Source organism: Argentina anserina, chromosome 6 (genome assembly GCF_933775445.1).
Source record: "Argentina anserina chromosome 6, drPotAnse1.1, whole genome shotgun sequence".
Lineage (NCBI taxonomy): Eukaryota > Viridiplantae > Streptophyta > Magnoliopsida > Rosales > Rosaceae > Argentina > Argentina anserina.
In genome coordinates, this window is record NC_065877.1 from 10,306,625 (window position 1) to 10,323,590 (window position 16,966).

Here is a 16,966-nt window from a genome sequence, read left to right on the forward strand (position 1 = left end):
TAAATAATCAACTTTTTTTTCGATACAGCTTAGAAACTACAATATTATGAAGATCGTTGGCTAGGGCATTAATCTATCAAGGAGCAGGGTTCGATTCCCGCACTTGCAACTTTTGGCGAAGGTGCATGTGCGCGCCACATGACGTCAATCCGCCAAGTCAACGGTCAAATTTCCACATATATCACTATATTTCGAAAATTTCGTGATATTTCAGAAAATTTCCATTATTTTGTTTGAAATTAAATTGACAAGTTGAGATATATTCTCCACGTGAGAAAAACAAAAATATCGCCGATATTTCGACAATATTTTTAATTTTTCAATCATTGGGTCAAAATACTCAAGTAAAGATCACGAACTTCCACCAAGCTCACCGGGATGGCCAATAATCGGCAACATGCTCAACCTTGGTCAAATGCCACACAAAACCCTCACCAAACTGCGCGACACTTTTCGTCCCATGATATGGCTAAGAATTGGTGCCCGAAACACCATGGCAATCCTCTCAGCCAAAGAAGCCGCTGAGTTTTTAAAAAATCACGACCTCTCTTTTGCTGAACTACCATAAGGGGTCGCTCGCGCTGGCCCCTTGTGGAACGCACTGGCGCGTGTTAAAGCGCTTGTTGACAGTCGACATGTTAACCAACAAGCGTATCAATGACACTGTAAAGATTAGGAGGAAGTGCGTTGACAACATGCAGAAGTGGATAGAAGAAGAAGCCTCTAAACTCCAAGATAATGGAGCATCTTCGCGTGGGGTGCACCTGGCCCGTTTCGTGTTCCTTGTGTCGTTCAATCTTCTTGGGAATCTCCTGTTGTCGAGGGACTTGGTGGATCCGAATTCGAAAGATTGGCTGGAGTTTTTTGAGTGGATGAAGGTAGTCATGGAGACGAACGGGCATGCCAACATGGCGGACTACTTTCCTTGGCTGAGGTGGCTTGATCCACAAGGTGTGAGGAAGAGGATGAAGAAAGATATGGCAAAGATTCTGGAACTTGCTTCTGGTTTTGTGAAGGTGCACTTGAATGAGAGGCAGTTAGCGGGTGGAGAGAAAACTAGCTGGGACTTTCTAGATGTGTTGCTTGAATTCGAAGGCAATGGAAATGATGAACCAGCAAAGATTTCTGATCATGATATCAACATTTTCATACTTGTAAGTGTGTTTTAACTTTTAACCACTCGTATTAGAATGCATATTGAATCTAACAATTTTAGCTGTAATTAACTAACTATAAGTTTATAACTGTACATGGTGCAGGAAATGTTTTTGGCAGGTGGAGAAACAACAAGCAGCACAATCGAATGGGCAATGACCAAGCTACTATGCAACCCCAAGACACTAATCAAGGCAAAAAAAAAAAAAACTCAATCAAGTGATCGGTCCAAACAGAAAGATGAACGAGTCTGACATCGACAATCTTCCATACTTGAATTGCATAGTTAAACACTAAGATTACATCCACCCGTCCCATTCCTCATACCAAGGAAAGCTATACAAGACACCAAATTCATGGGGTACTTCATACCCAAAGATACACAAGTATTACCAACACTTGGTGGTTCAAGTGGAAATGAGCTTGTTCTTCTTAAGCAAGGTCTCGAGTTCGAGCCTTGTGAATGAAGAAATCAATGTTGGGAGAGCTTCTCCGCCATAACCTGGCGGTCCGACGCGGCTCGAAGATATAGTCATCTCCCAAAGGGAGATGTATTTCCTGGGAAACCAAAAAAAAAAAAAGATACACAAGTATTTGTTAATGCGTATGCGATTGGAAGAGACCCAGGTATTTGGATTGACGCTCCTAATTCCTTTGGAGCTGGGAGATTCATAGGTTCAAAAGTGGATTATAAGGGTCAGCATTATGAGTTCATTCCATTTGGAGCTGGGAGAAGAATGTGTGCTGGTGTGCCTTTGGGACATAGGATGCTGCACCTTACTTTGGGGTCATTGCTTCACCAATTTGATTGGGTACTTGATGGAAATGTTACTAAAGAAACTATGGATTGGAATGACAGGTTAGGCATAACAATGAGAAAGTATCAGCCATTACTAGCTGTACCTACAAAGTGCCTGCTGGTCTAGTTCAATAATAAGATGTACGTGATGCTCTTTTTTGTTTTTGATTGAATGTACGTGATGCTGTAGTTGATACAATCTTTACGAAAACATAATTAATTAAATAACAAGCTTCATTCGGAATTAGCTGCTTTCATCTTTTAGTTTCAAATTCCAGTAGCTATGCTGCTAAATTGGTTTCTTAATAAGACAGTATAGAACTAGCCTCTAGTGATAAGTAATAAGTACTGCAATATCTTCAACAGCTGATTGAAATAGACCACATACATATTGCAACTTTAGTCCACATCCGAGTATTCATTAGAAGATAAATTAACCATGGCGTAATCATGTACTGCAAACCATAAGCAAGCCGTGTGAACACGAGTATAATTGAGGCTTTATTTTTTGAATGCATAAGTCATAACCTCCCCTGTTGACATGTTGAATTGCTTTTCAACTATGCTCTTTTGTGCTGGTAAAGCTTTAGCTTGATATCAACTATTGGCAATAGAGGATCGACAATGGATCCGTCGACAATGCCACAATGGTCCTTTTCCTTATACAATTATTCACCAAATCTTTCTGGAAAAGAAAAAAGCCAGGAGTGATTAAGAATTGTGCACAAACTGTATGCAGCTCAGTAGCTCATCTGTTTCAAGCTGTTTCCACAAACTTAAAAAATTACAGTGGGGTTCGTTACAAAGTAGCAGACTAGTAGGAAATTCACGCAGAGGAACAAGATAAAGCGATCAACAAGAAAAAAAAATCGATACGAATGAGTGATACACAATTTAGTGAATTTACCATATATAATATGTTGGAAGATACATATAAGTCAAAAGTGTAGCCCTCAACAATAGCATTTCGTGTAGTCTACATGACAAGATCTGTTTTACATGAAAACTATGGTAGGGGCACCAAATCATTATCCCTCTATGAACAAGTTGAAGAATTTTTGAGTTCCAAGCAAACTCAAAAACACAAAATAAGGATAACCCCTGCTAGGACCAAGAAGATGCAATTAGGTTACATTCATGCTTAAAACTACATCTGAATGACAATTCCGATCATTTCAAGCAGTCTTATGGACGTATTAAGTAAGCAACCTTTTTTTTATGACTTCAATTTTCATCTAACAGACCCTGAGCATGTCGCAGAATTCGCTGTGCAGTTCATAAGATGTATTCATGCAGTTTCGACCCTTTGGAGCATACACTCAGCGTAAACTCTGCTGCCACCAGCATTTCTCAAAGCCCGCCTATTTGTTGCATCAAACATGCATATATAGTTCAGACCAATGAGAAGCTCTAGGATTGCAGCTTCAGTTTTAGCCCAATTCGCAAAGTAGAGTGTCTGTACCAGAAGCACATTTGAACTTGAAACTTCTTGCTGCTTCACAATATTGCGCTCAGAATGCCACCGTATCGTGTTATGAGCGAGTGGACCAAGCCATTCCATTATCTGTTCAAGTGCGAGACCCCATTCTTCTGCAAGGGCCGGATTGTAGACTGATGAGGCAGTAGTTTTGGGATATGACTTGAGTCTAGCTCTGAGAGTAGTTTGTATACTTGTGGTTAACATATTATAAATATCACATCTTGCATCAACACTGATCAAGTGAGGAGATGATGCTATCTTTTCAATCAAAATAATGACATTTGCATAATGGAGAGCAAGGGCAGCACCACCTAGTGTAGATGGTGAGGCAGTCAACAAGGAACATTTTGAACTGAACAGGGACAATTTAGTATAGATCCTGCTGCTGATGGACTGAGATGCCATATGTGTGTCCTTCATATGTTTCATACTAGAACTGTTCAACCTCATGGAACCACCAATATTTGACTTGCAACTCTCTAGAACTGGAGAACCACCTACACCAGTCATGCATCCTTTAAAAGGTCCAATTTGAGAAAACCGTTTGGCTTTTAATTGTGAATAATTTCCATGTTGAACTGGTTGCTGATGCTGCATTTTTGTTCTAGTCTTACCGGCAGTAGGCTTTTGCTTGGAAACTGACCTTCCAAGAGGTCCTGAATGGAACCCATGGGGAGTAGCATCAGAATGATCAGATGGGTGAACAGAAGAGTACATTAGAGCAGAAAAGGAATGACTGCGAGAGAGACAATGAGAATTGCTAAGTTGAAGTGCAGAAATTCTAACTTCACAATTATCATTTCCCTCTACAAAAGCCATTTGATCACAACTAAAGACCAGCTTGATCCTCTCCAGTATTGTAAAAAGGGATCTTGCTAGAAGTCGGACAACATAATCGTAGGTTCTACCCCAGGGAGACATGTCTTGTAGATTCTTCACTTCTTGACGTTGCCATATTACCTTCTGCTGAAACTCGAGCACTCTGACTTGATTCAACTCAGGATTAGCGCGCATTCTCCTCAGTGTCTGCTCAAGGTCCGCCAGCACTTCCAGCTCCTGTGACAATTGCAAAGTATTTGAAACAAATCTGTCCAATTTCTTCATCTTCCTCTCCATTTTCTTCCACCGGTACCCAAATGATCGCAAACCACTTTCAAGAGGATCTTCAAAAAATCGTTCGAAGTTGTGATAAATAGGATCTGAGCACCTCTTTCCAAGCCTGACCACACACGTTGCCAGATATCCCAAGTTCTCAATTATCTCATTCAGTGCAAGTTCCATCAAGTAGTCATCATCTTCGGACACGAGTCTTCTCACCCCGGTTGAGTTAACTATTTCTTCTCTCATCCTAATCATATCCCTTTCACTCAAACTGTTCCACAAATTAACCATCTTTAACATCAATCCCGCAACTTCAAACGCTAAAATTCCAACCATAGGCTTCTCAGCCTTAACCACACGACCCCATGAAAACCTTAAACTACCAAACCATGACTCTGATGCAATTTCAGCCCCCATTTGATCAAGCATAAACAATAAACCAAAGAACCAAAAATCTCAGTAGATCCCTATGTTCCTGAGCCAAAATGAAATTTGAAACTTGTAAACAACACAAATTTCTCAAAAACAAAACAAATTCACAGAAATTAAACAAAAACCCCTAAATCTACCAAAGTCTCAATAGCAAGACCAAGCACAATAATCCAATTCCAACTCTAACCCTTCATTTGGTTGTTCAAGAATCATAGAAATACAGCAAACAAAACACATCCATAAAACCAATTTTCAAGTTCTCTCATCGCCTCTACGTTCCAAACTTTAAAGCCAAAGAGAAAAATTGGTAGTTCCCCAAGTCCCAAAAACAAGAATTCCCCACATAATCTCAACAATAGAACATACATTTCTACTGCTCTAACATATTCAATCTACAAAACTCAAAATTAAGCAAAAACCAAAGAACCAACTTCGTGTGGAGTGAAAACTGAAAACTCACTGTTTATCTTGGAAAAGGTGGAAGCTTTGACATTTCTGTGAACTCCCAGATGCACATAAGAAGAAGAAGAAGAAGAAGAAGGTTTGTGCCTGATGGGTTTGAAGGTCTACAGCTACATACAATTATACAAATACCCGCGGCCGCAACGCAAGGGGGATAAGAATGAGACAAAGATGGGACCTCAAGGAGTCCTAGAGCAGTCGTAAAATCGGTGAATCCGAAGTGAAAACCCGTGGGATATTACATTGCCCCTCTGAAAATACCAACGGTCGCAATGTTAGCCATTTCCATTTATTTTTTTTCTAATTGGAATTTAACCTTCTCTGTTTTCCACCAACGACAATTTGGGTAACGCACACACAATGTTACAAAACATAAGAGATACTAGTTTGTTACATCAACATATAATAATGGCTTCTTTAAAAAAAACACATATGGTAATGTCTGGTCGTGTACCATGTTTCGATGTTTCGAAATGTTTATGCTTTTCTTGTTGATGGTTCTGTATCGAACGTTGTATGTTCAAAGAGAAAGTATCCAACTTATGAAGATAACTACAACTATAACTTATTCCAAATACTACTCAACTTCGGCAACCATTTATGATGCCACGATCATTCACATAAGTTAAGTTGGAGATTGAATTTGGAGAAAAGGGTGGTGGGTTTTGACATTGAACTTTCAACTATATGACAGACGTGGACACTGTCGAGGAGAAAGAGTGTTTTCGAAGCATCTGGGGTGGAATATCTTTGAAGATCTGGTTGGGAGGTTCCTTGAACCTGTAGTTGTAACATATTCTTGCTCTTTGGTTGTTTCGCAACGGTGGTTTTGAGTCTGGCAGATGTTAGTAATCGAGGCCGATGACGAAGACTTTCCCTTGTTGAAATCTTGTGTACTTTTGTAGCTTCCTCTGTTTGAGAGTGGAGCCAATCCTGAGCCCTGAGGTTTATGCTGCTCTCTACTCAATTGTCACATGAGATTAATTTGATGCACAACTGTCCTCAGTTTTAAATAAACAAAGAATGAAGATATTATAAGGTGATAATATGTGCAATGGATTGAGAGAGATGTGCTGGTGATCTTATGCACTTGGTTTCTTGTTGGTTGCTCTTCTTTTTGTTCATATTATAAATGCAATTTCTTTGGATATTCGCAGAGCTTTCAATACTATGCTTGTTAACTTTACTATGTATTAGGTTTTGAACAGTTGGCCTACATAATAAGCTAAAGATTTTTATTTATTTTAAATATAACAATTACTATGCTATAATGAGTGTGTTACTTACAAAGAGAGACTTATGAAATGGTATCAACAATTAGGGTTGGGCACAAACCGAACCGTGCCCCTAAACCGGCCAATTTGAATCGTAAAAATAAGGTTTGGTGACCGAACTGAAACAAATCAGTAATGAAAAACTTGAAAGCCGACCCAACCCGATCTGTTTTAAAACAGGTCAGGCAATTAACCCGACTGAAAGAAACCGATCCGCCTGAATGTTTATAAAACATGTATTTTTTATATGTGTTGTCTACTTCTCATTGGTTGAGTTTTGTTAAAATAGACCTTACCACACTCAATCTCTACATCTACTATAATTGCTCAACCCTAGCATTTTCCCGAACTAGCCTCTCTCTCTCTCTCTCTCTCTCTACCATGTTACACATCTAACTTAACTTAACACCCACCAACACCAAATTAGGTCGATCTCGTTCATGTAAGATGCATGTTATTGTTATTCCTTTTAGATGGGTGTTGTTAGATAACTTAGATTGATGGTTAAATTTTCTTCTCATTTCAGGTTGAGATTTTGGTCTTATGTCCATATGCAGGAATAGAGGATTAGGAATCATTTATCTATAGACGATCACAAGATGAGAAATCTAGGAACTTTTGATGAAGATGATGTTGGGTGTGAGATGATATGAGAAGATAGCATCATAATATTGCGATCTAGAATATCTTTCTCTTTTTTATGATTAAAATTTATAAAAAGAAAAAACACACAAGCATCGAAACCGAACTACACCGATCTGAAAGTTCGGCCACCGATTTATTCAGCCATGCCCTTTCACAAATCCGTTGTCGGTGGTATAAAATTGCAAATCGAGAGATGTTGGTCGAATACGGGTTGGGTCCAAACCTGACTTGATCCAACCCGCGCCCACCCCTACCGCAATAAGAGCAAGTTTTTATTCAAAGATTCATTCTCTTCAATGCAGCATTATAGATTTTAGTTGGTGATGGCCACATGAAATGAAGCGACACGTGGCGACACAAGATAGTGAACATGCACGCTGAATGTATTGATATTGCGATATTTTTAAAATTATTTGTAAATATCACAATGTATTGAAAAATTTCAAAAATGTCAGATGAAAGTAAGTTGTTATGTGAAGAAAATATCTTTATGTGAGAAAAAAATGAAATTATCACTGAAATATCGACAATAACTTATATATTTTTCAGTCATCGGAAGGAGTATTATTCCTTTCCAAAAATCCCACCAAGTGATACAAATATCTTCTATTTGACAAATCACCATGAGTCTGATAGACCTTCAATTGGCATGCACACGCAAATATCCAGCTCCAATTCAAATGAAGATCTAGTTTTTTTTTCCCTTAGGTTCGACGATGTTTAGTTCTACTTCAATTAAAAGGCAGTAAGCTTTTCTTATCTTGTTAAAAGATTCTACATGATGACTTCTTATTCACCAGGGAGGACAACTAGGCATGACGGCATGATAACGTTACTAACTTTATTTATTTTAGGGTAAATTCCTCCTGGAAATTAGACCGATCGAGTATTGGAGTGATTTTCAGGAACGAGTTGGGCAGTATGATTACAGGAGCTGGATTTCCAAGTACTTACAGCTCCATCACTGAAGCAAAGTCATATGTTGTTTTGAGTGGAATTGACCTTGCTGCCTCCCAAAACCTGCAAAAGATTGTGGTGGAATTAGATTCATTGGAGGTTATTGAAGAGATCAAGATGAATAGATTGAAAGTTGATTGGAGAACCCATCTGGTTATTCAAAAAATTAGATCCAAATGCTCAAGATTTGAGGAGCTAAAATGGGAATGGATTCCCAAGAGGCAAATCAGGTCATGAGGCTGCTGCGGTTGGCTGCGGATCGGTGGGTCCTTTGCGATGGGCTGACCAGCCACCACCATCCTTGACTCTTGTTCTGCACAACGATGGGCTCCCCTGTCCTTATGCCTTGTCTGATTCCGGCTGCTCTTGGTCGGAAGTCTTTTTGCATGAATTAGGTTTCGGTCTGTTCCAATCTCTTATGGAGGTAGTGGATATGAACTTGTCTGTCTTCTTTGTATTGGGTCTTTCTGGCTTTTGGTTTGTCCCTCTTAAAGTCTTAATGAATTACTCATTACCAAAAAAAAAAACCCAACTTATCTTGACAAAATTGCATCCGCCTTGTTCGATTCATTTTATTAAACGTATATTTCACTAAGAACATCAACAATGGGTACTCAAATGTGGGATTTATACTCAGATCACTATTCAAGTCATTTAGACCAAATTTGAGTCTAAAAACTTAAAGTCTCCAAGTGCTGATGTTGAATTTGGCCAAGTATGGATATTTGCATGACTGATCACACGGAGTGCTCTTGGGCATGTTCAAGTTATTGTGTCACACTTAATAATAACTATGCAGCTTTAATTTCATGCTCAAATTTAATCATTAAGCTTATTTGGATACGAATTATAAAAGAAAATGGTCCCTCAGTCATCCATTTCTCAAGGCACCTCTCCAACTCAAGTGAACAATATAAAACACTGCTTCATTCTGAAAAGATAGATATTGTTTATTCTTAAATTATCTGTTGGAACTCTTCTTCTTTCAAATGTAGAGTTGATCGTTAGATATTTGATTTTGAGCAAATTGATTTGAGGCACTTATTGGGAGTCCCAATCCTGTGAATAATTGATAGTTATCCCACTTTGAACCGAAAGCATCAAAGAAATGAATAAGATGGTGGCCTTGAAACTCCCTAGCCTAATGTCACATGCTCCACACCATGATCACCCTTTTTGAATCAATTTATTTTTTCATTTACGCCATCTGATAAATGTAAAAAAAAAAAACAAATCGTGTGGAACTTAAAATTCGCCCTGTTCATACCTCTAATTGCTTCTTGGATGATCTAGCTGCTCTGTCTAGAGCCAGAAGAGTTTCCAATTAGTTACTTTCTTTTGCTTCTTTGTTTAGGCTCTTAAGCCTGGTCTGTAACTAAAAATAAAAAATTCTTTTAACAAATAAACTAACTAGAAGAATTGAAAACTAGCTCTAGACTACCAAATCATTTTCTTCAATTTTCTCAATTGACACTTGTTAACACCTCCCTCATGACGAGGGTTAGCATTGTCATTACTCGCCTTATGCGCGATCTTCGCAGCCCAATTAACCTAAAAGCCCATTACATGTATTATTAGCCCACAAGGCAATTTGGTAATTTCACAAGTAACATCTTATTTATCTCTATAAATAGCCATCTCATCTCCACAACAAGATAAGTTCTCTAAAGCCTCCACAGCTCCACTCACACCATTTCTCCTACCTAACTTTACATGTCTACCTTTGTAGTTGACTTAGGCATCAGTGTTGAAAGCCGGCCAGCCCGGTCTTCTCCCCGTAACGCAGTGTGCTTGTGGTTTTCATGTGACAGAAAGCTTCATCGGTTCGTCAGAGTTCCGCTGTCGGAATCCCAACGTAACATTTGGCGCTAGATGGAAGGTCCTCGTCAGCCCCACACCCATAACTCTCCGCGAGCGACTCCATAATTTTTATGGGTTTCACCCTCTCTATATTTGGCTTCTAGGTTTTTCAAATTTGGCAGAGAATTTGAGGAGAGAGAAACAAATCTGGGCCCTCTGTCCCCGCTATTTGACAAGCATCATTGTGCCACACCACTGCCACCATAAGACTTGCCAGTATCAACCATGATCTCCACGTCATCCTCCGGCGCCGGAAAGCAGCCCAGTCGCCGACACATCCCTACCCAGATCTACTCTAGGCACCCAGGGCTCTTTGTATTCACTCGTGTGCTTCTCACATCCCTCTCCTTAACATGGAAATTGATATTATGTGCTTCTGACAACGAGCTTGATGTTCTAGAAGATGGAAATGCCATTGACCGGCCACACCTTCGCCCGAATGCAACCCCGTACGGTCCTGCGCCCTAGAGCTCCTCACCCGGATGAGCAGTGCTCCGCACAGACTGCACCTCACCCCGAACTTCGCTCAGCTCGGCGCCTCTTGCCCCAGCTATCTGTTCCATCTCCCGGTCCGGCGCTTCTCTTCCGGCCACAGTTTTCTCTCGGCCCGACCACACTTATCCGGAACAACTCCTCCAACTACTCTCTCATCCTCTGCCCGACTCTGTGACCTCGACCCAGCGAATCTCTCCCGGCCCGGCGCTATGCCCAAATCAGGCCAGCGCGAGTGCAACGTCCTGGCGCCTTGTTCCCCATATTTGCCTTCCCGGCCCAGCAGTTGCATCATCTGGCACCACTGCCCGAATTTTTGTATCTCGTATCCACAACCAACTCACCAAGTCTTGTCTCAGATTTTTCTCTCCCGGGTTGGCGTTGTTGCCCCAACAATTCCTTACTCGGCCGGACTCCCCTCACCCGGTCCGGCTCCTTTAACTTGGAGCATCTCACTATATGGCTATATATCTCCAACGACTCGCTCTCTCTGTGGCGACCTTAGTTGTGGAAGTAGCTCTTTGGCTCGATCTCCTGGCCTCTAAATGTTAGCTCAACAACTTTTGACTTATACTGCTGCATTTATGTTGTTAGCTCAACAACTTTTGACTTATGATGTTGCATTTATGCAATTGCAGACATACTGCATTTAGGTAGTTGTAGTAATTGACTTTTGTGTTAAGTGTTCATATTAGATGATTCCTATAACTGTATGATCTGAACTTGAATGAAATACAACATATGAAAAACTCATATATTATATCTGATTTAGTATCAGAGCATATCCGAAAGGGTTTGTTGTTTCCTTCTTCTTCTTTTTTTCAAGTAAAACCTCATTGTTAGGATTCTTGTCTCAAATGAGTGTTGTGTACGTCTGGCGTTGGTATTTTTTCATACGGTGTTAAGGGTCTCGGTATTGTTGTTTGAAATTCGGCAGTGTTCTCCGAGCAGGCCATTGTTGAGGCTCGTAGTCGAAGCCTCCAAATCGTTCGGTTTCTTTCTCAAAAGCTTCCGGGCTATCGAGCAAGCACTGTTGTGCAGACGTCATCGTCCCCTTAGAAGAAATCAATCGAACTCGGCTGCAGCCTTCAACGACTCGATTCCAATATTCATGTAACACTCTGAAATTTAGTATTTACTATTTAATACTCTAAGGTTATATTAACTTAGAATTAATTCAAGTTTTCTTCTGATTTCTCTTTAGAAACCAATGATGCTAAGGTCATACTTTCAAAGATAGAAAATTTCTTTTTGTAAGTATTAGACCACAATTTGAATACGTTAGCTCATTTTCTTGCGTATACTCAATACTTTGTAATCGAGTTTAAGACTAATACTAATAGTATTATCTTTTATATTAGTGTTAGATAATGCAAATATATTGAAAACCTTTGATAGGAGCACTTCGTGTTACGTTCTTAATATGTTTTTACCTCCATTTGTACTTTGCTTAACTCTTATTGTTGTAATATCGAATCATTGAGTCACAATAGGAGTCTTGGATGGTTATGAATGTGTTTTTGTGCTTAAACGAGTTAAAAACGAAGAATTGGTGTAGAGTCCTAGTTTGAGTAGGAATCCTTATAGGACTAGGAAACCTAGTTGAATTAGGAGTCTTCATCTTTCTACGTTTTGGTCGCATTGGCGATATCTTGAGAGTCATGTTTGCATTAGGAATCCTTGTTAGACTAGGAAACGTACCATTTTGGAAAGTCCTACTTGAACTCAAACTCTTATTACGAAACTTTCCTAAATGAACTTTCCTGTTCTAGTAACTTACTTATTCTAGAAAGTTTCCTTTTTGCAAATTAGAAACTTCCCTAATCTAGTTGAGCTCATCTATTACATGTGTCTTTTTAAGACAACTAATGTCTAAATTAGGACATGATTTTCGAAATACATTATCTCTTACTATTGATTTTCTTTTCTTATTTTCAGGTTAGGATTTAAGAGATAATTCAAGGAAATTAAATAAGAGTTCAGCCGTGCAAGATAGGAGCCCATGCCGTGCAAAACTCTTGAGAAATTGTAGGGAGGAGCCATCCACATTCATCAAGGATAAGGAGTCCTATGCCGAGCAATTCATTCAAAATTCAAGGAGATTAATTTCGGAATTGAAGAGATAATTCAAAGAGATAAAGAAGGAGTTCAAATCCGAGTTACACAAGAGGAAGAAGAGTCCATGCCGTGCATATTCAAATCAGAAAATTGAGGAGTTCAGCCGTGATCTATCTAGAGAAAAACAAGGATATAAAGGCTGAATAAATCAAGGAAACAATGAGAGCCATTCGATCCATGGGAGCCTTGAAGATCTCAGCCGTGCATACATGGATCAGCCCACCAAAACCCTAGCAGCCTCCTCTCCTCCTTCCTTTATATATAGCTCGGCCTCCCTTCATAAAATCCATCTCCATTCTCTCACAAAGCTAACCGAATTGCTGCCTAAATCTATCCAGAAAATTCAAGCCAAAAACCGTCATCCATCACCACCAAGCCGTGCTCCCCCTCTTGCCTCTCCAAATCCGAATTCATCTTGCTCCATCCTTCAAGGTTTCTAATGTGTGATTCATCCATGGCTTGTAATTTTTATTTAGGTTTTCTGTAATTTTCGATTTCATTGTATGAATTCTTGAATGTGATTTTCGGTTTTATATATGAAGAACATAAATTCAGACTTCTTTGGTTTTATGTTTTGATTGTATAAACTCATGAAAGATGTATGAATCCGTGTGTATCATCTATGGGCAGTAGGATTTTCGATTTTTATTTAGGTTTTATTTCAATTTATTCCTTGAATTTGTGCATCTAAATCAATGCTTGAGGAAGCCAAGGCCATGGTTCTCCTAAGGTTGCGATTTCATTCACCAAAGTGTTCATTGATTGAATATGCGCTTCGTTTTTCAATTATTGATACTTGTTTAGGGTTGTGATAGTTTTAGGAATTTGCATGTTTAATCAAGATGAGTGACGCCATGCTTGCTTACATGTCTCCAATTCGACTTAATGTGCTTATGTGCTACTTTGTTGTTTAATTAGTACGCTTCGTTATGTTGAACTCTTTTTAGCATATGTTTAGGATTGAACGCTTCGTTGATTCTAAATAACTAAGAAGTCTTAACGATTAGATGAACCGCTTCGGACTCTAATTAGAATTGGAATTGAAATGGACTTACATATAATCGAAATAAGTCGCTGCCTATATGTTATTCTATACGTGTTATACATGTTTCTTGAGTGAAATTCGTGTTTTGGTTATGTGATGAATGGTTGATCAATTGTATATAAGTAATTTAGGATTTATTTTAAGTTGTAGTTTTAGAATCCAAATCAAATCCTCCAATAACATGGTAAGTGTTGAGGCCCTTTTGATTCTTCGGACTGAATGATCCATGCTTATTCTATACTAACGATGATGTTTTTCAGGGTATTTTATAGACGTTCTAACAAAACGATCTATCAACCTTATCAAAGGAATATACTAAATTCTTTTACTTTTTATAATAACACATATAAATGTGTTTGTTATATCTACATATATATATATATATATAATATTTAGGCCAATATGTTTTGAACCTAGCTGATTTATTTTTATGTTTTACCCCATCACACTATTTTGTTTTCTTTTCCAACAATCACACTAACTAGCTAGGTCATCACTCAATATTAATTATTGAGAATAGTAGGTGAGAATTGAACTTTTGTGTTCCCTCTTGGCCTATTTATAGTTGTGAGCTGCCTAAAGTTTTCTTCACACTTTAAAATCAGAAATCATGCAAGTCTAGAGTTCCCTTAGTTGATAGAAAACTCAACCATCCAATGTTTCTCAAGCTAAAACTCTAGCCAGCTTCACTCTTTCTCTCTTAAACAAGTTTTTTCTTTACTAAAGTAATCCAAATTTGGATCTACATAAAAACTTTCATTTCACCCCTGAAACTTCAAGGTAAGTACATCTCACATCCTTATAATCTTCTGTCTTTTCAGATTTTATTAAAGTGCATAGCTAAGGATAAAATGGAAAATGCCATGTTTTGCTAAAAGTTATATTTTTGTATTTTATATCATATGAGTTTGTCCATGGTAACAATAGCATTAAATTTCTCATAAAAAATGCTTCAATTTCGGTTTTAAATCACTCAAAAATGTTTAGAAATGGAGAAGTTATGGCTAATCAAAGTAAGAGTTAATAAATTTACTAAAAATCTTTTGTAGCACTCACAACTTTAAAAACTCATATCTCACTCATTTCTTAACCATTTTTCACAAACTTTATATTAAATTATAGTATAAGACCTCTACTTTTAATCTGGAAAGTTTCAGAAAAAAAATTATAAAATTTTGTTACAAGTAGAATATGTAGACATCTAAGATGATAACTTGATGATTGATTTATGCACTGCTACTGTGTTTGAACTTTTTAGACTCAATGACTTTGAACTGGACAGTATGACTTATCCTATTTGATTTCTTACAAAAAATCCTTGAACATAGACTCCTCACTTGCCTAATTTGGCCATTTATTGATTGAGTTATGGATACGGAAAGTTAACAGACTTTGACACTATTATTTGAATAGCAATCGAGACAAAGTTAGACATGAGTACTGCATTTCATCCTCAAACTAATGGACAAACTGAAAGAGTGAATCAAGTGATGGAGGATATGCTTAGGTCTTGCATTTTGGAGTTTGGAGGAGCTGGGAGGATCACCTATATTTGATCGAGTTTGCTTACAACAATAGTTATCACTGAAGTACAAGGATGATGCCTTTTGAAGCTCTGTATGGGAGACCATGCCGTACGCCAATATGTTGGGCTGAAGTGGGCAAAGCCGTTCTTCCCAGACCTGGTGTAGTTAGGCATTCTACGGAGGTCGTTACTTCAATTAAGGCGAGTTTGAAAGCTGCACAGAGTCGACATAGGAGGAATGTAGAGTTTCATGTCGGAGATCGTGTCTTGTTGAAAGTCTCACCCCATATGAGGCGTTGTCCGTTTTGGAAAAAAGATGAGAAAATTAGAGTTAAACCCAATAATAGAGCACCTTTTTAAATCTATGTCCACATCCATTTTTTCTTTCATTATACACCCAAAATCATTTATTATTATTAATTTTTATTTTTGTATATGTCTAATCTACCCTTCTAAGATATAAAAGGTTATATTAAATAATTTTCGTAATCTTAAGTTTTAAAATCAATTTTGAATGTGAAACTCGTCAATTATATCCATAATTATTTCATTGTATTCAATTCATATTGCTAACATCAATGTGTATATATATTCATCACAAAATTCCATTTTGCAACTTCTTGTTCTTCTTCTATCAATTCTATTTGCAAATTTTTACACCAATGTTTTTTTTCAAGCAATAGGAGCTAGTCATATGAAGATTATATGAGAAATTCATATGAATGTATATAAGTTACCAAACGATCTTGATTCAGTAAGTGTTTCGCATCGTGAGATACATATTGTTCTTGTTGAATTATTTTTTTTTTCCTTCTTGTTAGGTATATTGTCACATTAATCTATTGTAAGAGGTATTAAACAATATTCTGGACAAGAATCATAGGTATATACATACACTATAACATCTAACAAAGAGGCATATTAAACTTCTCTTATATAAAAGGTAGATTTCAATAGATGAGACATATATATCTATGAACTAGGAATTCTACATGAAGCTTCTAAATAAATATGCTTCTCTTTCTTAGATTGTAATTAAAAAGATACCTACTACTAGGTTAAACACTTAAAGTCTAACATACCTTTAATTTTTGTTATTTAATAGATGAATGAAACTTAAAAAATCAGAAAAAAAACTATGATATAACAAAGTTCTCCAAGTTAACAACCTGATCGAAATCTTAAATCACCAAAATATAAGTTTTACATTCATTATCTTAAGATATTTGAATATAATCTATTGGTAATAAAGATGAGTTAAAAATGAAACTTGCAAAATCATATTCATTCAATCTATAATTAAGTTAAAAAAATAAATACCAAAGTTGACTAATTAAAATTACATAGTGACAATATGCAATTTTTGTTAAAACGAAATACAATTTAGTATCTTATTTGACAATATTTAAGTAAAAATTATAATCAAATAATATGTGGGTTTATTTTAAAAGCATGCACCAAAAATGGGTATGAAATTAAATACCCCAAAAAAGATTGTCAAGTTTTCACCGCGGTTTATTGGAGCTTTCCAGATTATAGAAAGAGTTGGTGGTTTAACCTATCGACTAGATCTACCACAACATTTTCCAACGTGCTTTTTCCACGTATCTATGTTACGGGA

At 37.6% G+C, this 16,966-nt stretch overlaps 1 protein-coding gene and 1 pseudogene across 1 annotated transcript; one reads left to right on the top strand and one right to left on the bottom strand.

The window, feature by feature from the left end:
• Nucleotides 1–138: 138 nt before the first annotated feature.
• On the top strand, nt 139–2,081 carry LOC126796843 (cytochrome P450 76A2-like; annotated as a pseudogene).
• A 1,161-nt stretch (nt 2,082–3,242) lies between these two features.
• Nucleotides 3,243–5,512, bottom strand: LOC126796844 (protein PSK SIMULATOR 1-like). Its single transcript, XM_050523563.1, has 2 exons — nt 5,428–5,512; nt 3,243–5,010 (listed from the first exon to the last, which is right to left on the bottom strand). The coding sequence occupies exon 2, from the start codon at nt 4,962–4,964 to the stop codon at nt 3,243–3,245; it is 1,722 nt and encodes a 573-aa protein (XP_050379520.1). The 5' UTR covers nt 4,965–5,010; nt 5,428–5,512.
• Between the last annotated feature and the right edge of the window lie 11,454 nt (nt 5,513–16,966).

Bases quoted from the DNA above. Each gene is read 5' to 3' on its own strand.
- LOC126796844 (XM_050523563.1), bottom strand. From the start codon at position 4,964: ATGCTTGATCAAATGGGGGCTGAAATTGCATCAGAGTCATGGTTTGGT.